This window comes from Dipodomys merriami, unplaced genomic scaffold (assembly GCF_024711535.1).
Source record: "Dipodomys merriami isolate MVZ:Mamm:240054 unplaced genomic scaffold, mDipMer1.0.p SCAF_2, whole genome shotgun sequence".
Taxonomy (NCBI): domain Eukaryota; kingdom Metazoa; phylum Chordata; class Mammalia; order Rodentia; family Heteromyidae; genus Dipodomys; species Dipodomys merriami.
Genome location: NW_027203381.1, coordinates 46,916,141 through 46,939,249, shown reverse-complemented (window position 1 = coordinate 46,939,249; position 23,109 = coordinate 46,916,141). Strand labels below are relative to the sequence as shown.

The 23,109-nt window shown below is 41.7% G+C and overlaps 3 protein-coding genes across 3 annotated transcripts in view; 2 read left to right on the top strand and 1 right to left on the bottom strand.

Annotated features, from left to right (window-relative positions):
* The first annotated feature begins 12,904 nt into the window (after window positions 1–12,904).
* LOC138831620 (large ribosomal subunit protein eL39-like) lies at window positions 12,905–13,285 on the top strand. The gene has a single exon (XM_070028668.1). The coding sequence runs from the start codon at window positions 12,963–12,965 to the stop codon at window positions 13,116–13,118; it is 156 nt and encodes a 51-aa protein (XP_069884769.1). The 5' UTR covers window positions 12,905–12,962; the 3' UTR covers window positions 13,119–13,285.
* Window positions 13,286–17,132: 3,847 nt separating this feature from the next.
* LOC138831823 (nematocyst expressed protein 3-like) lies at window positions 17,133–17,747 on the bottom strand. Its single transcript, XM_070028851.1, has one exon. It carries the CDS (start codon window positions 17,745–17,747, stop codon window positions 17,133–17,135), a length of 615 nt encoding a protein of 204 aa, XP_069884952.1.
* A 4,740-nt stretch (window positions 17,748–22,487) lies between these two features.
* Window positions 22,488–23,109, top strand: part of L3mbtl4 (L3MBTL histone methyl-lysine binding protein 4) — a 374,322-nt gene continuing 373,700 nt past the window's right edge. Inside the window, exon 1 of the mRNA XM_070028667.1 lies at window positions 22,488–22,554. The gene's annotated coding sequence lies outside the window, so the exon portion shown is untranslated. The remainder of the gene's footprint in view (window positions 22,555–23,109) is intronic.

The window sequence follows — 23,109 nt, the reverse complement described above, 5'->3', positions numbered from 1 at the left end:
GCCATGTAAAGTAGCCATTGAATGTGGAGTAGTGTTAACTTGAGAGAAGGAGGGAGGAAGGCTTTATTTTAGATTCAGGATGTCTCTCAAGACCAGATCTTGAAGGCTTGGACTCTGATGGAGAAATGTTAAGATGTGAGGCTTTGGAAAGTGAATGGCTTATGAGGATTCTTTGTCAGTAGATTCATCTATTGGTTTGTAATTTTAACAGCCATTGGGAGGAATTGTTAACTAGGGAGATGGGACCTAGTTGAAGGAGTGAGACATTGTGGGTGTGTCATACTTTCGAACCCTGCTCCTGGATGCCACGAGATCACATCTGCTCTCTTCTCAGACCACAGTATTCTCTTTTACCACAGTGCAGAAACAATGGAGTAACTAACCATGGAAGAAACCATGAGCCGAAATCAATCTTTTCACTTTATAAGTTGTTTATCTCAGATATTTTGTGACAGTGACAAAAAGCTAACACTGGGACAAATACATCAAATATATTTTATTTTCCCCTGCGGTAGCTTGTCAGAAAAACAAAACAAACCCAAATAAATGTATCAAAATGCTGAAGTTATAGATTTATGTAGTATTTTCAGGATATATTTATAATATATCCTACATTTTAAAATGTGCTTGATATCCTTAATAGTCTTGTTTAAAACCCTGTTTTCTAGCCAGGCCTTGATAGCTCATGCCTATAATCATAGCTATTCAAGAGGCTGAGATCTGAAAAATTGAGGTTTAAGGCTAGATTCTTATTTCTAAATAATCAGAGAAAAACTAGAAGTAGAGCTGTGGCTCAAGTGATAGAACACTAGCCTTGAGTGATAATGCTAAGGGACAGTTCAAGCCCCAGGACCACCAGCATACACATGCACATACACACACACACACACACACACACACACACACACACATGCACAATTAATAGCTTGTTTTTGAAACATGTAAATAATTGTACATAATTATAAAAGTTACCTTGAATCTTCAGTTGATAGTTGATTAAATTAATGGAACATTCATAACAGGGAACTAACTACAAGTACAAATTATCACATATAATCTTCCATATCTCTGTTGTTTAAAAAATATAAATTTTATTAATATTAAGATACTATTTCATATGTATTTACACATTTTTAGTAACTCAAAATTATAAAATGTCAGTGCTGTTGAACCTAAAAATGTTAAATGTTTCTTGTTTTGTTATTAATTGTTTTAACTTGGGGAGGGGTGAAAGTATGTAAAGAACTATGATATTATTGGGTCTATGATTGGACATAATCATTTTCCTCTTTGGAACACTGTGCAAGGAAACAAATAGATTCAAATATTATTTATTTTAAAATATTTATAGTAATGCTATTTTTAAGTCAACAAAACTAAAACCAAAACACAGGACGAACCCCAAATGTCTAAGAATCAGAAACACCTGAGCAAAATCTGTCATGTTATAAGAGAAATTTACTGCAGAGTGATAAAAATGACAAACCTCAGGTTCATGCTGATGTATGAAAATATTCAGTAGAATTAATTTTGTAAAATGGATTAGAAAAATGACAACTCTGAAGACCATGTCAACACATGGAGTTATAAAGTAAAATTAATGTGGAAAAGTAGGACGTAGCACTTCCTGATTTCCTCATGAAGCAATGACATTTGGTTAAAACAGGAAGAAGTTGGAAGGAAATAAATAATTTGCATTTGGTTTGTTGAATTCTTTTTCTCTCCTTTAAAGGTTCCTATCGTATCATATTTTCTTCAGTAATATATGACAACAGTATTTTTGGTATCAACAAGGAAATGATTGAGTGCGTGCTGTGTTTAGCAAGCATTTTCTGATATCTATTCATCCCGGAAATAGGTGACTGGCCACAGATGAACAAGGAACATACCATTTTTCCTTTCAAAGGTTCAGTTTTTGAGCCACATTAAAATTCATAATGCAAGTAGTGATCTATGAGTACTGATTTTAGAAAGAATACAGCTGCTGTACAGTAGAGTAATAAATCCCATCACATAATACTGCTTTAGATAGTCTCAAACAATCATGACACTGGGAGCTACAAATCAGTATTTTATGAACAAACAACTCTACAGGTCATTCTATACCACAACAGATGTTAATTTTCCACCTGGATCAAAGGAACAAATAATCCATGAGCAATCTGACCTACTCTGCCAGCAACCAAGCTTTTGTTGCATGTGAGTGCATGAATGAAATAATATGTGAGGTACAATTCTTAAATAAATAAAAATGACAATACCAAAGTAATTAGCTTTCTAGGGAGAGAAAAGATACGTCATTTTTCTAATAGAAGAAAATTGTGAGGGCTCCTGCTTTGCTTAAAACGTAGACAAACTGCTCTAAATGTAAAATATATCCACATTGAATTAATTAGTCAATTGATTTTTTCAAAACAGCACCGGGGGTGAATTCAAGGTCTTAGACTTGCATAAGCAAACATTCTGCCATTTGAGTCATGACCCATCCTTTTTGCTTTCATTTAGTTTTCAGATAGGATCTCATGCTTTTTGTCTAGGCTGGCCTTGGACTCCTTATCTATGCCTCAGAAATGTATGTGTGTGCCATTATGCTTGACCCTCCACATTTATTTTACTACAAAACGATGTTCTAAATCATCAGCTAACTCCTTCCTGCCATTGCTAGAGAACAATATAACAGATGTTGGTACCAAAGGCTAGGGAGAGTTGTGTGGAAAGAGTGGACTGATCAAGTTAGATAAGAGAGGTAAGTTCCAGTGTGCTATAACAAGCAGAGTGACAACAATAACACTGTGCATTTAAAAAGAGCCTCAAAGTTCTTCTCTCAAAGAAATGTTAAGTGTTTGAGGAAGTAGATGTGCTTATACAAATTTGAACATTACACAATGCACAAGTACATGATTTAAACATCACATTGTGCCCTGTATATCTGTATAATGTTCATACAATTTAAGAATTAATAACACAAAAAGAAGATAGAAGAGAACAGATGCTCTAGGAAGATGCCTGTGAGATTATATATTTCCAACACCTGGATACTCATTCCCTGGAGAAAACCACCACCTGTTGGGGAACCCTGGGACCTCCTGAGAGTAAGAACTTGAATGACAACATTGTGTTATGACAGAAAGGGGAAAGCATTGGTGTTTGCTTTGCTCAGAAGATTGTTCTTGTTCTTAGGTTTTTTTTTCTATTTTTTTTATAACACCCTGAATCCTTGCATCTTTCCAAAGTAAAGGATGTTATATTTATTATCAGAGGAAAGGTTAGCAATAGCTTTAGTATGGTTTTCCAAATTAGATTTGTGTTAGATTTATATTTAGTGACTTAACTTTTGCATTAAAATATTGTTCTTTATTAATCTATCAAAACAGAAAATGCTAAAGCTGGTCATGCCTGTAACCTTAGCTACTCAAGAGGCTGAGATATGAGGATTGTGGTTGAAAGCCAGCCTGGGCAGGAAGGTCCATGAGACTCTTATATCCAATTAACAACCAGAAAGCCAGAAGTGGAGCTGTGGGTCAAAGTGGCAGAGCACTAAACTTGAATGAGAAGAACTCAAGGAGAGCGCCCAGGCCCTGAATTCAAGCCCTGTGATTGGAAAGGAAAAGTTTGTCCTTGGCTCACAGAGAATTACGAGTGGTGGACACTTTGAGATGGGCCTAGCATCGGGAGTGTGACCTCTGAGATGATTGTGGATCTTGTTTTTTCTCCTTCCATTTTGATTGCTAGACTTAAGGGGAGGAGCTTTGCTCTGCCTCACATTCCCCACCAGGATGTTCTGCCTTATCTGAGGCCTAAAACATTGGGGCCAATTGGCCTTGCACTGAAACCTTTAAAACTATGAACCAAGACAAACCAGTTCTCTCCGTAAGTTGGTTGACTTCAGGCATTTGCTACAGTAATGTCAGTCTGGTTAACATAGCTTCCACTGCATATTTTGCCGTCAGATAGCTAGCTATTTAAAATAGGATGTTTCCAAAGCTGGATTGTCAGAAATCAGTGAAAACAACATTAGAGAAAATAATGATTTCCCATTTGCAAAATAAGGGATAGTGTGGTAAGAGTGGGTCTGAAATATGAGAAGTTGAATTTTTACAATTATACAGTTGTAATTTGCTACTTAAAATTTCCCTCAGAGCTGAAGATGGATTAAAAAGATGATCAAGAGGCACACAGTCAATGAAAGCTGCTTTAATAAGATCATTTTACAACCAGCTTGAACATCTTTCTGGAAGATAGCCAAAATCTAGCAAAACATAAACTCAATGTAAGACCTACTGGTTATGCTGTGTCAACAGTCTATCAATTCAGTGAACACAATCAATGCATGGTGTTCTGACTTATTGGTACTTGTACACCGAAGAATTTATGTGGATTATTAAAACTGCTAGTGATGAAGTAGGTCTCACCTTTGGGTTTCTGTTTGCTGACTATTCATTTTAGTTGTAGTTCATTTCCAGGTTTAAACCAGAGCCTGTGGAGAAAAAAAAGTCGACACAGTTTATGTGCCAAGTTGGATTTAAAGGTAAGATAATTTCAGATTACAAATGGGCAATCAGAACTTTCTTGAAAAGTGGATGTATGTCCAGAGCTCTGTTTAATAACTTCTTGGCTCTGTAGACAGAGACCAGAATAAGCATTTCAGAGGGCTATCTTTTCCATTAAAAAGGAAGGAAAGGTCTAGGTGCTAGTGGCTCATGCCTGTAATTCTAGTTACTTAAGAGACTGAGACCTGAGGGTCAAAGTTCTAAGCCAGCCTGGGCAGGAAAGTCTGTGAAACTCTTATCGCCAATTAACCACTAAAAAACCGAAAGTAGAGCTGTGGCTCAAAGTGGTAGAATGCTAGCCTTGAGCAGAAAGCTCAGTGATAGTGCCCAGGCCCTGAGTTCAAGCTTCACCACCAATAAAAAAACAAAAATAAAAAAACCAAACAAACAAAAAAAAAAAGGAAGGAAAGGAGAAGTGAATTTACTAATCTGAATTTGGAAGTTTTGGTCTGTGTGAGGAGGCCTGGGTAAAAAAACTGTGATTAAAGACTAAACTAAACCCCAAAGAGGCTAGTTATTTACCACCACAGTGACTTGGGACAGTGGGCAGAGAAATAGAAATAAACATCTAATTATAATAATGAAAGCATAGACTCTTAGGGTTGAATCATATACTGTCTCTGTCATCACCAGCACATGACCATAGTTTGTTGAGGCAACAACTTAGATTAGCCACCTTTATTCAGAGTCCCTCTGGGTGCATGCACACAAATGGAATATTGGTATCCTCTTTAAAGGAAGGGCTTCAGCTCCTCCAAGTCTCCAGGCAAAGCCCCTGTGAATGATGAATGAATTTCCTCCATAAAGTGTTCATATGTGCAATGTAGATAGATAAATAGATAGACAGACAGACAGACAGACTGTATTAGATAGATAGATAGATAGACAGACAGACAGACAGACAGACAGACAGACAGACAGACAGACAGACAGACAGACAGACAGACAGACAGACAGACAGACTGTATTTGTATGTTTGCAATGCTGAGGATCAAATCCAGGTCCTTGCCAATACAGCAAATGCTCTACCACCAAATCTTCCTCCGGGACATCCTCCACAATGTTTTTTGAGGAGTCTTCACTCAGCTTCTGCAGAGCACAAAGCTTAAACACAACAGAGTGTTTTCAATTGCTGGAAACTTTTGGAATATTTATCATGTATGAAGCACTGTGAAAAGGTGGCAGGGAACTCTAAAGGCAAATAAAACATGGGAATTTGGAAAAGTCACTGTCCTCATCTTTGCAGTGCCCATCTAGATGCAAACAGAGCCACTGAAACAAATTAAGATGAACAAGCAATTTTCTTGGGATTCTAGAAATGAACACAGACACATAGTGGAAGGCAGGGACTACACCTCTGCTCCTGGGAATCCTGAAGTGTCAGAGATGGATGGTGATTCACTTCCTGCCAAAAGGGATTTCATGCATGATGCAGGACTGCAGCCACACCAAGGAGCTGACACTGGGCATTGGCTGACACTGTTTTCTGAATTGGAAAAGAAGCATGAAAACGACGGCCTTTGCTGCAGTGGTTACAGCTGCCACAAAGCTGTATTCTTTCTGTACAGCCACAAACAGGAAGGGTTAGTAGCTGTCCGATTCCTGGCTGTCTTGGTGACTATATTGGTGACCTTCAGTATAACTAGACTGGCCTGATTAGCAGAAGACCTGAATCAGGACAAGAAAGTAAGTTCTGGGAGGAGACAAAAGGGAGGAAGTGAAGAGGGTAAGAGGTATTAACAGATTTCTACTCAAAGGCCAAGAGAATAACACCGAGAGAGAAAAATTCCTCTATAAAAATAAAAAGACCAAACCAAAAAAGCCACCAGGCCACAAACTGGAAGATAAATTTGTCAGCAAAGCAGAAATCAAAGAACAGTGCCAAATGATTTTCAAATAAGCAGTAAAAAAAGGAATAAAGTTCATGAAGCAAGTCATTAGGAAACTATCTCCAAAGCAGTTGGAAGAGCACCTGACAAGATCTATTGGCTCATGTAAAAATAAAGGCACATAGATCCGTAGCAACAAGAAAACAATGGAAATGCATTGTCCAGTACATCTTACAGTAAACACAATCACTTTGGACGATTTCCCACTAAACTCAGGAGCAAAATTAGGCTGTCCATGAACTTCTCCTATTCTATATGTAATTGAGGTGTTAAATAATGCCCTAAAGTCAGGTGTGGTAGAGCACACCTCTAATCTCAGCTACTTAGGAGGCATATCAGGAAGCTGTGGTTCAGACTGAAGCACAAGATCCTATCCATAAAGTAAACAGATGCTGAAGTGACTGGGGTTATGACGCAAGTGGTAGAGCACCTACTAAATATGAGTCCCTGAACTCTAGAAAGCCCACTATGAGTAACATTTAACATTTTTATTTTAATAACCTTGAGTCCCAGAAGGATTTCTCTCTTTTACATTTGAACATTTGTTTATATGAATTCATTCACCATTTATTATGCATTTTATTACTTTGCTTTATTATTAAAAAGTTAAAAAGTACAATGCATCTTGATCATTGCCATGCCTTCAGTCCTTCTCTCCACCTTTTCTACCTCCACTCAGTCCCTCAAGGTACTTGGTTCCATGATCATATATGTACATTGAGTATTATGATCGTAAGGGAAAGATTTCTTTAAGAGGCATTAATAAAAGGATATAAAATAAGTTCACAGGTGGTTGGTGTGAGGGAGGAAGCAGAGAAATGAATGGATGACAAAGAAGTTCAACCATCTAGAGCATTAATTATTAAAAAATGGCAATGGTGACATATTAACATGTGCTCCTTCAGACTGGTGGGTATATATTACATTACTCCCTGCATTTTTTTCTGAACAAAAGGACGGTAACTAAAACCAACATTTTACATGTAATTAACAATGTAAATAACTTGCAAGATAAATTACTTAAAAGTTATCTGAAAAATATAGACTATGTTTTTAAGAAAATCATAGACTTGTCAGAATTTTAGGTAAGCAAAAAATAATGTAACAAAGTGTGAGATAATATAAATGTAACAAAACGTATACATAGAATGCTATGCAGAAGGAAAAGAGGAAAGTGATACAATCAATCAAACTGATAAAGGATTATACGGATTATACATATTTTTTCAATTATATTTAAGCACCCCTCAGGCTTTTTTTTTTGGTGATACTAGGGTTTGAAATATGGGCCTCATGCATGCTTAGTCTTGGGATCTACTACTTGAACCACACCCCTAGTCCAGGAGGAGATTTCAACAGTGCTGAATGTTTAAAGTGCTGAATGTTGCAGTATCTGGTAACTGGCCTTGAGGGAGGAACTCTGCAGATAAGTCTTCTGGGGGGTGAGGGAAAATGGATGAAACTTGTAGCTGTTTTGAGAACAGCGAGTTTCATGTGGGCATCTAGTGGCAGGAGGTGGAGCTGGGGTGACCTTGAAGAGCTGGTAACTAGAAACTATGGCCCAAGCAGAGTTGGGCAGGATTTTGTAGAGGGGCGAATTTGGCCTGCAAATGAATATGACCCACAGGCAGAAGTAGAACCATGAGAACCAGGTTTTAGAGCATGTGGAGAAGAAGCATCACTGATTTGGAAGACATGAACTTAACGTTTCATTTCTAGCTGAGGCATTGTGCTTACGCTGGCTTTGGACTCACAGTCCTCTTAGGCAACCTGGGGGAAACACTTCTGAAATCTCTCTGTCATAGTGCTCTTGAGGGAGTAACTGTTTTAGAATGTGCTTTGAAGTTCTGAAGTACCAGGACAAATGTGTTGAGTGACATAGTGTGGTCCTAAGCTTGTGTAGCCCTCTTGCTGCTCTCCTGCCTGCCCAACTCCAGCCACACACATTTCTCTGGTTTCTGCCCAGCTCCACCCATCCAAAGTTTCTCTTCCTGTATTTGCTGTTTCTGGGGTACCTGTAGTAGGCAATCAGAAGAACAGGAATAGGGATCCTGGAAAGGAGAGGCTGGAGGGAAAGGATAAGGTGAGATTGCTTAAGGGTTGAGTTGGTTTCAAGGGCTGAGTTGGTTATCTGTGGTGAGTTTGGGGCTGGGAAAACAGAGAAGATGAATTCAAAAGATTGTTTTCCAACATTCAGAGAGGCTATTGTGGATGAAATGTTTTCAGTTTTTGTGCTCTATTCTTTGACCCAGGCAGGCAGCTCAGCTTTTCTCTGAGAGACGGAATATATTAGAGATAGAATCTAGCAGACTCTGTCCAGGCTGGCTTTGAACCTCACTTCTTGACATCTCATTCTCCTGAGTAGCTAGAAATACAAACGTGAGACAGAAGCAATCGGCTTCATTTCTCGCTTCTTTCAAGTCCTTCTAACAGTTGGATCCTTCTCTACTCTATTCAATTTCATGGATACCTAAGATGAAAACGTTCTGAAGAGCTGTCAGTCAGGAGTGCCGGACTCCAGTTTTGGAGGTAAATGGTCAGATCCTGAAGAAGGTTAACAGGAGAGGGGAAAATACAAAATCTAAAACCAAACAAAGAAAAAAGAAGAGAAAGAGAGAAAGAAAACACTGAGGGAAAGAGACAAAAGAAAGATCATTTAAATAGGGATACAGGTGGACCCATTGCAACAATGAGATGTACAAGTCCTTATGTCGAAAAATGAACTTTACAACTTTGGTTGGGGGGCAGGGGAGGATCAGGTAGGAGGGGTGGAGTGGGGTATGGGAAGGGATGGGAAGGGGAAACAAAGGAGGAGGCAACAATACTTGATAAGAAATGTACTCGTTATCTTGCCCATGTAATTGTAACCCCTCTGTATGGTATTTTCACAATTAAAAAGAGAGAGAGAGACAGAGAGAGAGAAAACTTCAATAAAAAAGAAAGATGACAATGAAAGAGATGAAAGAGAAAAAGTAGAGAGAAATAATGTTGAAAAGTGTCAGCCATAGTAAAAGAATAGACTTGGAGTTCACGGGACCCAGGGAAGAGACTGACTGGGAAAATGGCATCTCCAATAAAGGAAGGGAAGAGCAATAAAGGCAAGGATTTGAGATCAGAAAAGCAGAGAGGATTTGGTTTAAATGCCAGTGGAAAACCCAGACAGAAATAACAGAAAAGGGTTGGAAATTGGAGTGTTGTAACTTCAGAGGAATGCCAGCTTAAGATATAAACACTTTGAAGCAAAAAAGTGAATAGTTGAGGGAAAATTAAAAAATCCAAACATTAACGAAAAGAACCCGATTTAGAAGTAACAAAACTTTATCACCTAATTGTCAATCATGAAAAGCAGTTGTAGGGGGGATGGATGAAGGAGACCAAATGAGCAGTGGAGAACAAAATGTTTCAGGCATATTTTGGGGGTACCTGCCCATTCTGTGTTCTACCTGTACCAGGTGTGTGCATCTACAACTTGGACTATTATTTAATCTATTCATTAATAGTGGATGCATGAAACAAGCTGGGCCCAATCATCTTTCTTTCCTAAGGATGAGAAACCTGAGTTCAGTGAAACTTATCAGTCTGACAGATGCTTGAACTGGATGGGAAGGCTGGGGTTGCTAAGTGTATCTGCAGACGCAGAGAAATAGGACAGAATGAAAAGTATCTGAGGAACAGGAGAAACTAGAGAGACACAGAGTGATCCCTACCCCAGTCTCTGAAAAGGGCAGGCCGGGCTTCCTGACCTTGAGTTCCCAGAAAGACCTCTGCTTTGTCTGCTAAAGCTGCCTTTTCTTTTTCTAACCAAAGCCTAAAGAGAGTTTGAAAATTAGACTCAGTGTATTCAAATGTTCTGAAGGAGTCATATAAGTGGATAATGACACCATACAATGAATTTGTGGAATTCTGAGGAGCATTTATGAGCTTTGGGAGGATGTTTTTAGAAGACTGGGGTAAGGGTGGGGGCAAATTAAGACTGTAAGGGGCTGATACTTGGGTATGAAGTATAGATATGTTTTATAAGAGCTTGAAAATTGAAAGGAAGCTGGAAGATAATCAAAGATAAGAAGTCAGGGTGAGGAACACTAGCGTTTGTGTGAAAGGAGCAAGTAGAATGACAGAGAAGAAAGAATGGCTGTATTTGGCTGCGTTTTTTGAACATCAATAGATGTATTTGTGATAATATTCTATGATGACCTACATAGTGCAAAACACTCACTTTTGCTTCCTATGACTTCATCCCTCACATCAGAGCTTTCAGGGAAGAGAACATCTAGCTAGTTGCTCATTTTACTCTAAGAGAAAAGAAGCAATATTATTGTAGTGTAATAATAACCATTTCTTGCCCCACTTATTGCTGAATTAAAAGAAACCACCACAACACTTGGAGATTTAGTATGCCTGTTTGCTTGGAGTTGGGGTCTGCCATTCTCCTGGCACAGGAATGTTTGACAATACCAGAAGCTCCTCAGAGTCTGTTCAAGAGTTTTTGTAGTGTTTAATCTTTAGCCCTCTTCCCTTCTTCCTGGAGGTCAGCAGGAGGGTGTTATTAGCTCCACTCTCAGCTTCTCTACTGTAAGCCAACTCTATAATAAATTCTGATGTGATGGGAAAGGGCTAATTATGAGACAGAAAAGACACTTCTATTGTTCTGGAAATGTTGGGATTGGAGCCCTGTGCCAGGAACCAAAAACCAAATATATTCCTTTTGCTGGTACAGGGTCTCATGCTTGCTGGGTTTGCTTGCTCAACTTGTGCTTTACCACTTGAGCCATGCCTCCAGCCTGACTTTTTGCTGGTTATTTTGGAGATAGGCTCTACTAGACTTTTTCTGCCAGGGCTGGCTTTGAATCGCTATCCTATGGATTTCAGTCTTGTGAGTAGCTAGGATTACAGTTGTGAACCATAAGTGCCCCATCAAATATGCTTCTTATAAATAAGCTAAGCCTACTTTCTGAGTAGTAACAATAATTTAATAATACAGTTAATTTTATTCATTCCAGAAACAGGAAAATATACAATATTTAATTTCAAAGTATACACTGTAAACTTGATATCTAACAATCTATAAAAGAGGCATGACTTGTACCTGTATAAGGGTAGAGAAATATTTTGACTTATTCATGGAAATGTAATGTTAACAGTTTTAGATCAATATATGCCTCTAAAGTAAGGAAAAAGTTTTGCAAGCATTTGTATTGTAAATAACAAAATGAAAAAAAGAACAAATGCATATTTAATCCAGAAAAATCTGGACTGTATTTTTAAATGGAGTATCACATATTAAGGTAATGTACCAAGTAAACCAATTACATTTAGTTTGGTAAATGTTTTAATCATGGCAAAAACTGAATCTCAAATGGAAACAATTCAAAAATTTGTGTGTCTAGTGAGGCTGGTCGTCCAGAAGGAATTTCAGAGAGGTATTTGAGTTCGGGGACTGACTGAAGAGAATACGCAAAACAATGTGAGAAAGTAATAAACAGAATAAATCCAAACCAGTTTATCATTCTTCAGACACTGCTTTCCTGCAAACACAGTTTGTAGATGTATTGCTGATGGAGTTTCTTAAAGGACCCAGATCCAATCAAGCTGATGGCTAGTGAATGTTCCAAGGCCTGGAATGGAAAAGATACATGGAACTCAGTTAAATAGCGCACTCAGCTGACACAGCCTCTGGGTCCCTTGGCTGGAGACCTCTCTCTTTGACACTTGTCCTCTGCTGTCACTATCCACAAAGGGCAGCCAGCTCTGCTTGTTTTGAGTTCATGGTCACTTGGCAATCTTTTAGCATCATTTGCCTTCCATGTATTCTGTAGTGGTTGGAATGTGCTTACTAGGAAACATTGATATTTTTTGGACAATTATGTCTGTCAGTATAATTGGTGTTCTTTTTTGCAGCTGGTCCTCTTGGCTGATCAATTCTTGGATGGAGCACAACAGAATCAAGTTTCAGGATGGACAATGCTGACTACGAGGCTTTGCCTCTGGACCTGGTGATCCCTATGGCAAGTGCTTTACCTTGGCACACGCGATGGTGTAATGGCAGAGAAGGATCAGTAACCACTTTTTTGACTTCTACACTGTATTTTACATCCTGTACCAGCTGCTATTTCTGAGAGTATCTAGCTATAGTTATTTTGAGCATGTTGATCTTCAAAAAATATGAATTACCTATGATTGTCTTTTCCTTGATTTCTTTTACTAGAGCTCCAACAGTGAAGATGTCATGGTCATACTATCAATATCTGTAAAGAGGAGACTAAAGAAATTGATAGCCAGGCTTTGTTTGGTGGCTTATTCTTGTAATCTTAGCTACTTAGGAGGCTGAGAGCTGAGGATCATGGTTTGAAGCTAGCCTAGATGGAAAAGTCTGTGAGACTCCCCTTATCTCCAATGAACCATTAAAAAATGCTAGAAGTATGGCTCAAGTGGTAGAGCACCAGCCTTGAGTCAATAAAGCCAAATGAGTCTCTTCAGCTTTTGTTCGCCATCGTGGTTACTGTGCCTTCCAGCGCTTCCCATCATGTCTTCTCACAAGACTTTCAGAATTAAGCGGTTTCTGGCCAAGAAACAAAAGCAAAACCGCCCCATTCCCCAGTGGATTCGGATGAAAACTGGTAACAAAATCAGATACAACTCCAAGAGAAGACACTGGAGAAGAACCAAGCAGGGTCTGTAAGGAATTACTTCAGATGCCCACATATTTATGCTCTACCATGAACCAGTCAAGCTGAAACGTCAATACTGTCTGGACTGACAGTTGGGCATTTTTTAAATTGATTTTTCTTTGGTTATTTTAATCATGGGCACAGTAATAAACATGTAATAAACATTAAAAAAAATAAAGCCAAATGAAAATGGAGGTCCCGAGTTCAAGTCCCAGTACCAGCACCAAAAAAAGAAGTAAAAGGAAAAAAAGTTTGGTCTTTCATGCCTCTTTCAAAGATCTGTAAGTTTATTCAGCATTGGTTGTAGTGGGAAGTAAATTTTGCTAATTTATATGAGGATCCTTTGGTTTAAACAGACTAAGTATTAACCATACTGTATACAAATTGAATTCTTTAGAAATTCAAAGGAGTATGCTGGGAAGTGGTGTTTTAAAGCTACTTTTTAAAAGTACAAAAAAAGCTACATTTTTTGTTGGAAGCACTGGGGTTTAAACTAAGGTACTTACTCTTGCTTGTCTGGGTGTTCTACCACTTGAGCCACATCTCCAGTCCTGTATCTTGCTTGTTGTTTTCAAGTTAGGTCTTGCAGACCATGGTTCTTCAAGTAGGTAGGATTACAAGAATGAGCTACTGTAGCACAACTTTGTTTTACGAAAATGATAGAGAATTGGAATACCAAATGGGCTTTTTTATTTGTTTTGTGCTGGTACTGGGGGTTTGAAATCAGGTTTCTATATTTTTGCTTATCCTTTTCACTCATAGCTAGCATTCTACCACTCAATCAATGCCTCCAGTTCAAAATAGTTTCCTATATAGCTTTTAATTCATTTATTTAAAATAGCATAACGTGCGAATCTTTCTTATGAAGCTCTCTGCTACTATTTTTTAAAAATTAGTTTGAATTGCTCAATATAATTGACCCTTATGTCTGAACTAAAAGATAATTGAATATTGGACTGTGCATTTAGGAATTCATTCTAAGAGAAACTGTAAGGGAAAATTATACTCAAGGTCATTAATATGAAAAGAAACTTGATGAGAATAGTTGTTGAAGATCAATGGTGACCAATGAAGTAATGGTAGCTGCTGTGGACAATTGGGTTGTGATATAAGCAGAAAACTATGTTGCAATAACTTCAACTACACCAAAGCAAATAGAGAAATTCACTCCACACTAACCTCTCACAAATGGTCCTCTGAACAGCCTATGCTTTGTGAAATCTCAAAAATACTTCTGCATCATCATCCAGTTCTACTACTGGTGCAGTAATTAAGTAATATAATTTAACATCACTTAAAAAAATCATATAAACACCTAGCCAAAAAAAGTAGAAAAGTTCAGCAAACCTTAAAAAATGCAGAGTTCTTGGAGTAAGTGCATTCATTATCCTAGCAGGTAGTAAGCTTTGATTCAATCATCCAATAGATGGATACACAGAAGCAGTAGGAGGCTGTGACTTGGGTCTGTTTTGTTGATGTTCTGTGCTTGCCATGCCATCAAGGTGTCTTATCTCCACAAGAAACCATCCTTATCTGGCGAACAGCAGCCTTGCCCTGGGAGTTTCTAAATTCACTTGAAATTATAAAGGAGAAAATTCTTAATTCTCTCAGTGTTTTCTAGCTGTTTGGTCATAGGGGCCATTGGTAAAATTATTACAAACAGCTTAATCTGCAGTTGTTCCAATGAAAGCCATTCACTACAATAGCTTTACAGAATTCTGTAAGAGTCAGTGCTGGTGGCCTGTAATCTTAGTTACTTAGTTACTTAGGAGGCTGAGATCAGAGGATAGAGGGTCAAAGCCAGCCCTAGCCGAAAAGTCTGTGAGACTCCATCTCCAATCAACCAGTGAAATGCTGAGTTGGGGGCATGGCTCAGTGGCAAAGAACCAGCTAGGAACAAGGAAGCTTAAGTACTACAACAGATCCTGAGTTCAAGCCCCAGTAGTAACACAGAAACTAAAAATTCTCTAAAAAGTATACTGTTTATATTTCCATACTATTTGAATAGTGGTGTGATTTGAACAAACATTAGCTCCTGTGAATATAATTCTATTTTATTGTCAACTCTGTGTACCTATGCATGTATATTAAGTAGCCCCAAATGGAGTTTCCTATCTGTCTCACCTGGTTTAAGGGTGTGGCCATTTTTGTTGTTTAAATTTAGCCCATGAAAACCAAAACACTCAGTTTTCATAAATATCAACCAAATAATATTTGGAATTGTGTCATAACAATAATAGTTCTATTTAAAAAGTAGTGAAAAATCTAGTTGGATGCTGATGGCTCACTCCTGTTATCCTAGCTACTCAGGAGGCTGAGATCTGAGGATCATGGTTCAAAACCAGCAGGGATGGAATGCTATGAGACTCTCATTTCCAATTAACCCAAAAAAGCTGAGAGTGAAGCTGTGGCTCGAGTGTTAGCGTACTAGCCTTGAGCAAAATAGCTCAGGGGCAGTGCCCAGGCTCTGATTAAGTTCAAACCTCAGGAATAGAACACATGCGCACGTGCACGTGTGTGCGTGCGTGAGCACACACACACACACACACACACACACATACACACAGTGTTACAAACTTACTCTGTTTGGATTTTATTCCAATTTTCTTTGGTTCTGATGATAGTAATAGTGTAATAGAGCTTTTCTTGAAGGTCAAGGTGGAACCAGAAATATTCTTAATTTTCTGTGCTAGAAACATTTTGATGTTTGTATCACTGAGACATTAGAGTCTGTAATGATCAATAAACATCATTAAGAAGGGTGGATTTGTGGAGGGGAAGGGGAAAAACAAATCGTTTAAATAGGATACAGGTGGACCCATTGCAACAATGAGATGTACAAGTTGTTATGTCGAAAAATGAACTTTACAACTTTGGTGGGGGGGGGTTGGGGAGGATTGGGTGGTGGGGGAGGATGGGAAGGGATGGGAAGGGGAAACAAAGGAGGAGGTTACAATGCTTGATAAGAAATGTACTCATTATCTTGTCCATGTAATTGTAACCCCTCTGTACAGTATTTTCACAATAAAAAAAGAGGGGTGGAGGCATCTGTCCTTCACCAAACAGCATCAGCATCAACAGAACAGCAAAAACCTGCAGCGTTTACCAGTCTCAGGAAAGCAAAACCCTCCTCCTCTTCCTCTTCTCCCCTGAGTCCATGATAATTTCTGCCATCAGGTGGGCAAGCATGTAAAAGGAGTGTGTGCTGGCAGAAGTGCATCCCGGCTAATAGCCATATTAAAATGGACTGGTAGTAAACCCACCACTTCATTAAGATCTTCTTTAAAATGGTTTCCTCTCTGCTGCTTTGCTGGCCCTTCTTTGTGTGTCTCAAATCTCAGCGAGGGCAGACATGTTTACACTTACACATTTACATGATCACCATTCCTACTTTTGAAGCTGCATTTATTTATTTTTCTCTCTTCCACAACAGTACGTTTTGCTTCTAACAAATGGCCAATCCTGCCTCACAACTTTTCATTCTTGATGTATGGAAGACAAACGCAAAGCCAAAAGATCATTGTGGATGCAGTACTATGCCAATCATGTTAAATTACTAAATTTCTTGCTGAAAGCAAGAAAGAAATAGAATAGTTATTTTGTACTTACTAGCTATTATTTGCATAAAAGAGTTTATATACAAGAAACTCCCCTGAAAGAAAATTTCACTTGAAAGACACAACACAGTCTTCAATTACTGGCTATCACAAACTATAATAAATGATTTAACAAGTTTCTCCCCAATAGAAAGGTTAGTGGGCAGGGTTGTAAGTTCTTGGTCCCAGCTCAGTCTCAAGCAGCGGGGGCACGTTAGGAACCCCATCTTCCTTTCACTTCTGGAAGGATACCAGGGTGCACCTGTGTGGCAAAGTCAGGAAAAGGGCATCAGAGCAGGTCTGCAAAATCGGATGGAGCCGCAAGAGAGTGGAGTCCAGAGCCGAAAATCATTCGCCAGGGGCGCCCCGAGAGAGCTGGGATGAAGCCAGAGCGGGCTTCCTGGGGCGCTGCTGCGGGAGACCCGGTTGTCAGCGAGATCTGGGGACTTGGGAATCTCTCCCAGAGAGGCCATGGCGGAGGGGGGCACGTTCTCGGCCTGGGGAAGCCCGGACCGCGGTCCCGCAGGGTCGGGGGAGCGGTGCCCGCGGCGAGGCAGGTGCCGGGGAGCATGCGCGCGCGCGCGAGCGGGGCGCGGGGCGCGAGCGGGGCGGGGCGGGGAGGCGGGGTAGGGGCGCAGGGGGCGGTTTCCGCGCCCCGCGGCGGCGCGTGCACCCCACGCCCCTCCCGCCGGGCGGCGGAGCCCAGCGCTGCGAGCAGCCGGGCGGACGGACAGGGCGCTCGCTGTCCCCACGGTGGCCGGCGGGCCGCTCCGCTGCGCTCAGCTCCGGGTAAGCCGGGCCGCCAGGTGCGAGTGCGGATGCGGGGTGGGCGGAGGCGGGCGGGGCTGAGGGGCGCCCGCTGCTCTGCCCCTCGGGGCCCTGGGTGAGGACAGGTGTGGGTGGGCGTCCCCGGGACGAGGGCCGGGGAAGGGGGGCGACTCGGCGCGTGGGGCGGGGCGCGCGCCCTGGGGCGTCAGATTCCCGGTAGGGGGCTTTTGTCTCCCCTGGGTCTCGACCACTCCCTTGGGTCTGAACGAAGGTCATCTGTCCTCACCATCCTGCTGCCCTTGTCCAGAGCCCAGCCGGGGGCGCACAGCCAGCGTCGGCGGGGGGGGGCGGGGCGGGAAGCTCCCTAACTTACTTTGTCCAATTTGGGACTTGAGAGCCGAGCGCTGACCACTCTCGGCCCCGGCCCCCTTCCTTCTCCCTCTCCCCCCATGGCATCCTCAGGATTCCCACGTGAAGGACACTTGGGCCAGCAGCGCCTCCGTGACCTGTGGGATCCATGGAAGTGTTTCCCCGGAGGCAGACAGCTCCACTTTGGGTTTTGGCTCCTGGTTTGCATTGCCCTAAATCCTCAGCTAAAGTCTCCAGGTTGTGCCTTATTTTATGTGTCTTTACGTAGACAGAGGACGTTTGTTAATGCGCCGCGGTCCCCAAGGCCGAAGGATGACCACTGTTGCTGTGGTGTCTCCGGATGGAGTCAGACTGGCCCTCACCCACCTGGCAGCTGGTTTGGAAGGACTCATACTCTAGGCTTGTCTTCACTCCACCCAGAATTGCTAGTCCGCCGTCCCCTGGAGTTCAAGGCTGGAACTGTTGTAGACAATGCTGTGGCAGGCTCCAGTTTCAGTCCTTGGCTAAAGTGTGTGTGTGTGTATTGCAAAGGGTGGCTTCCATTTTACACTCTCCTTAAAGTATTATAGTAACAAACAGGTGGTTGTGAGATGTGAGACAGAGCTTGGTATTTAATAATGGCACGAAATGAAAAACAAAACAAAACACCGACTTCATTTATTGCTCATACTGTAGAATTGGGAGGCAGATTTTTAGGTGGTCCAGGTGAGTGGGATTGTACTGCACTGATCTGGTGTGTGGTTGTTGATCAGAAGGAAGATGAGCTTAAACCATTACTAAAGAGGCTCTGAAATAGAGGCCACACTGATTTTTGGCTCTAGGATCACTGGTGTTTGGCTGTAGGATCATAGAGTTAGCTTGAGATTGGACAGTGTGGGGCTTGAAAGAAGATTTAAATTTGACCTAAGCTGTGAGTTGGTGGCTCATGCCTATAATCCTAGTTACTCAGGAGGCAGCGATACGAAGAACATGGTTTGAAGCCAGCCTGGATAGAAAAGTCAGTGAGACTCTTATCTCCAGTTAGCTACCAAAATAAGAAAGGAAAAGAAAAGAAAAGGAAACACACACACACACACACACACACACACACACACACACCACACACACACACACACACACACACACACACACACACACACAAGTGGACATGTGGCTCAGTCAGTACAGTGGCAGCTACGTGCTGAAAAAGCGAAGGGCCAGTGCCTGGCCTCTGGATTCAATCTCCACAACAGGCAGGTGTGAGTACACACATGCGAGCACGTGCACGCACACACACACACACATACACTTTGATCTACCTCTGGAGTAAGTCATAAACCCATTTCCTAAGGAAAGATATTGGTGGCAAGGTGATCTGGTGAGACCACAGTTAAGGAAAGTTTAGAAGCAGACTTAAGGTTCACTTCATAGAGAAACAGGTCTTTTTCAGTTCATCCCAAGAATATTTGGTAACTAGTACCATCTCTGATTGCCATTGTAGTACTCGAGTGGTTTGAATCTTACATTATACTTCTGATTCATCTTTAGTAATAAGGACTAAGCCTCTAGTTCTTGGCATGGCTCCTGATATGTAGTTAGCTGTTCATTCAGTAGATATCCACAGGATGTGAGTGGACAAACCTTGAGCACAGTGGAGATAGAAACGGATCAAAGCAGTAATTAGGACTATTGGCATGGTTATGGCAGATGGAAAGCCCTGGAGTTCTTGCTGGGAAGAGCAGGTGGGCCTGGGAACGATCATGAAGACCATTGGACTGGAAGTACCAGCCATCCACCAAGCAGGTAGAAGGAGCCCTAATCCCTCCCCACTCCCTCCTTTCTTCAAGTACACTCAGTTTCTTCTTCTCCAGAGTCAAAGTAAAGATCGGAAGCCATAGCGAGATTAGCATCCATTCCTTTAATTCAATATTTTAATTAGGAAAGAATGCTGATGCTGGTAAAGTGTGGGAGTGAGCATGAGAATCAGATGTGGTGGTTTGGAGCAGGACAATGCCGATAAGTTTAGTTTATAAATGATCGAAAGAGGCCCTGTGGCATTTCACTGGAGAGAAGAGCTGATACTGGGCCAGGAGAAAGCCAGTGAGAAACTGGTCAGTCTTGAAGTTTGGGGTTGGCCATAAGAAGCTGGAGACTGGGTGAATCAGTGACAGAAACCCAGGATTGGTTGGATGCAAAGAAAAACCAAGCATCACCAGAGGAGAGAACATCCAGCAAGGTCTCAGCTGCTGATGAAAAACCCCAAGTCAGCTGGGCACTGGTGGCTCATGCCTGTAATACTAGCTACTCTCAGGAGGCTGAGATGAGGATCAGGGTTTGAAGCCAGCGTGGGCAGAAAAGTCCGTGAGACTCTTATCTCCAATGAACTAACTACTCAGAAAAAGCTGAAAGTGGCGCTGTGGTAGAGTGGTAGAGTGCTAGCCTTGAGCACTCGGGGATAACGCCCAGGCCCTGAGTTCAAGTCCCATGACACACTCTCTCCTCTCTCTCTCTCTCTCTCTCTCTCTCTGATAATGTGTGCGTGCGTGCGCGCGCGCGCACACACACACACAGACACACACACGCACACAACCCAAGTCATCTGTAGTTGTACTTGGTTGGAAAGAGTTGAACTCATTATTACTGTAATATCTCAAGTGTGAACTGTGACTGTATTTTGCTTTCTGCTTTAGGAACATAGATGTTCTCCTCTGATTTGCAGTGTTTCGTAGTTTAGAAAGCATTTCCATCTTCAATGTTAGTTAAAAATATTTTGAGAATAGTTTATTTTAGGAACCTACTTTCAAGTGAAGAAAATTATTTAGGTCTATTAAAAAAACAGTGTACTACTCATGTACTCCAAAGGATGCTTACCACAAGTGATATAAATATCATAATGATCTTGTACTTAAGCAGAACAGCGAATTAGAAGGTACTTAGGAAAAAATGAAACTCTTCAGTTCCATCACCCACATAAATCATTTTTATCTAAGCATTTCCATTATTATATAGCTCCGTAGGAGAATTTATCCCTGGCTTATTTTGCAAGTATGCCCAATTAGCCACCACAAAAAAAAAAAAAAAAAAAAAGAAAAGAAAAAGAAAAAAAGAAAGGAAAAGGAAAGGAAAGGAAAACACATACACAACCAAGTGGACGTGTGGCTCAGACAGTAGAGCAGCCAATGCCCAGGCCCTTGATTCAATCTCCACTACAGGCATGCACACGCACACACACACACACACACACGTTGATCTACCTCTGGAGTAAGTTATCAACCCGGTGAGACCATGGTTAAGGTGTCAATGGAACAATGAAACATTTATTCTGAAGCTGTCAGAATAGCCATTGCTCTGTTCCTCTGGTTCGTGTGTGTGTGTGTGTGTGTGTGTGTGTGTGTGTGTGTGTGTGTGTGTGTATGTGTGTGTGTGTGTATCTTTTGGGGTGGTGTGTGGTGTACCTTTTGGGGTGGCTACCATTGTAGTGGGGGTCCTGCTTAGGGTGACCATTTTGGGCTGATCTCCACCAAAGTTGTCTCTGCACTAGGCCAGGCATTTTGGAGGAGGCCACACATCCCATGGATAAATGATGGATGTGTCTGTTGCTGCAACAGACACATAAGTTGTTTGGACGGGGGTGGGGGGGGGCTGATGGAGCAGAAATGAGCATATCACTTTTCTGTGCCATGGCATTTGGCTAAAGAGAATGTATTTATTGAGACGGGAAGCCCCTATAAGAGTTACATTTTTTTTTTTTTGTCAGTTGTGGGGCTTGAACTCTGGGCCTAGGCGCTGTCCGTGAGCTCTTCAGCTCACGAGCGCTCTACTGCTTGAGCCACAGCACCACTTCTGGTTTTCTAGTGGTTTATTGGAGATAAGAGTCTCATGGACTTTCCTGCCTGGGCTGGCTTTGAATCTTGATCCTCAGATCTCAGCCTCCCTAGTAGCTAGGATTACAGGCGTGAGACACCGGTGCCCGGCTACATTTTATTTTTAATTAAGAGATGGGACCTTACTGCGTTTTCTAGGTGTGTCTGGAACTCCTGGCTTCAATGGACTCTTCTGCCTCAACTTCCTAAGTAACTGAGACTACGGGCTTGTTTTCCCTGCACCTGCAATGGCACACAATATACAGTATTAGTACACCACAGTTTATAGGATTAAATTGGCCCCAACTACTCACGGTTTTGTTTTGCTGGGGAACCAGTTAATCAGCTTAAATGAGGACAAGAACTTTTGTTGGATATCTCCATTGTTGGTTGTATATGAAGGTGATAGTGCAAACCCAAGCCTGGGAGGCAGGGCAGTGAGGGCAAACATTGGAGCAAATTCATGTGTAAGTCAGGCTTGAAGTTCCTGGAGAGAGACCCATAGGTGGCCTGCTTGTCAGGTGTGGAGCAAAAGAGGCCACTAGCCAGGCCTGAGACACATATTCCAGCAAGAGGGAAACCCAGAGAAGCCCTGGGTAAGAGAGGACTTGGCACCCTACAGGAGGGGAGGAGAAGGGACAGAGGCACTTGAGGTGGGAGGGAATGTACTGTGAGGAGAGCTGAGGGGCTGCGGGGGGCAGGGGGGGTGGGGCGGGGCAGGCAGGGCCCCAGTGGGAAGCTCATGGAGGCATTGCCTTACTCATCCGTGGAAAGAAGTTGCAAGCTGAGAACAGAAGCGTGACAGACCGGATCTGCCTTGTGTCAGTAGAGAACGCCTACATCTACAGAATTTGTGCAGGTGACAAGAGCAGGTGTGGTATATGTCTATGTGGAACTCAGTGGTGCTTGCAGCCCGGAGGTGGGTGTCCAGAGTGGATGAATCTGGAGTAAATGGAAATCCAGGAGTATTTTGAAAGTAGGATTTACAGAATTGCTGAGGGGTTAGGGGAAAGAAACTGGGATCATTTCCTTGATTTCCCAGAAATGGGTAGATTTTGAAGATGGGGAAGACTCTGGAGAAGCAGCCCTGGTAACCTGGCTTTAACTGTTTCCTACTGTGAGAACCAAGAAGCTAAAGGGATTATTTATTTATTTATTTATTATGGGGCTTGAAATCAGAGCCTGGGTGCCATCCCTGAGCTCTTTTGCTCAAGGCTAGCTCTCTACCACCTTGATCCATAGGGCCACTTCTGGTTTTCTGGTAGTTGGAGATCCGAGTCTCAAGGGCTTTCCTTCCCAGGCTAGCTTTAAATAGCGATCCTCAGATTTCAGTCTACTGAGTAGTTAGGATTACAGGTGTGAGCCACCAGCACCTGGTGGCTATAGGGTTTTTTTTTTTTAAGAAGTGATGTGGTGGGTTTAGGCTG

Excerpts from the sequence above, each read along its gene's own strand:
- LOC138831620 (XM_070028668.1), top strand. The coding sequence starts at position 12,963 with ATGTCTTCTCACAAGACTTTCAGAATTAAGCGGTTTCTGGCCAAGAAA.
- LOC138831823 (XM_070028851.1), bottom strand. The coding sequence starts at position 17,747 with ATGACCTTCGTTCAGACCCAAGGGAGTGGTCGAGACCCAGGGGAGACA.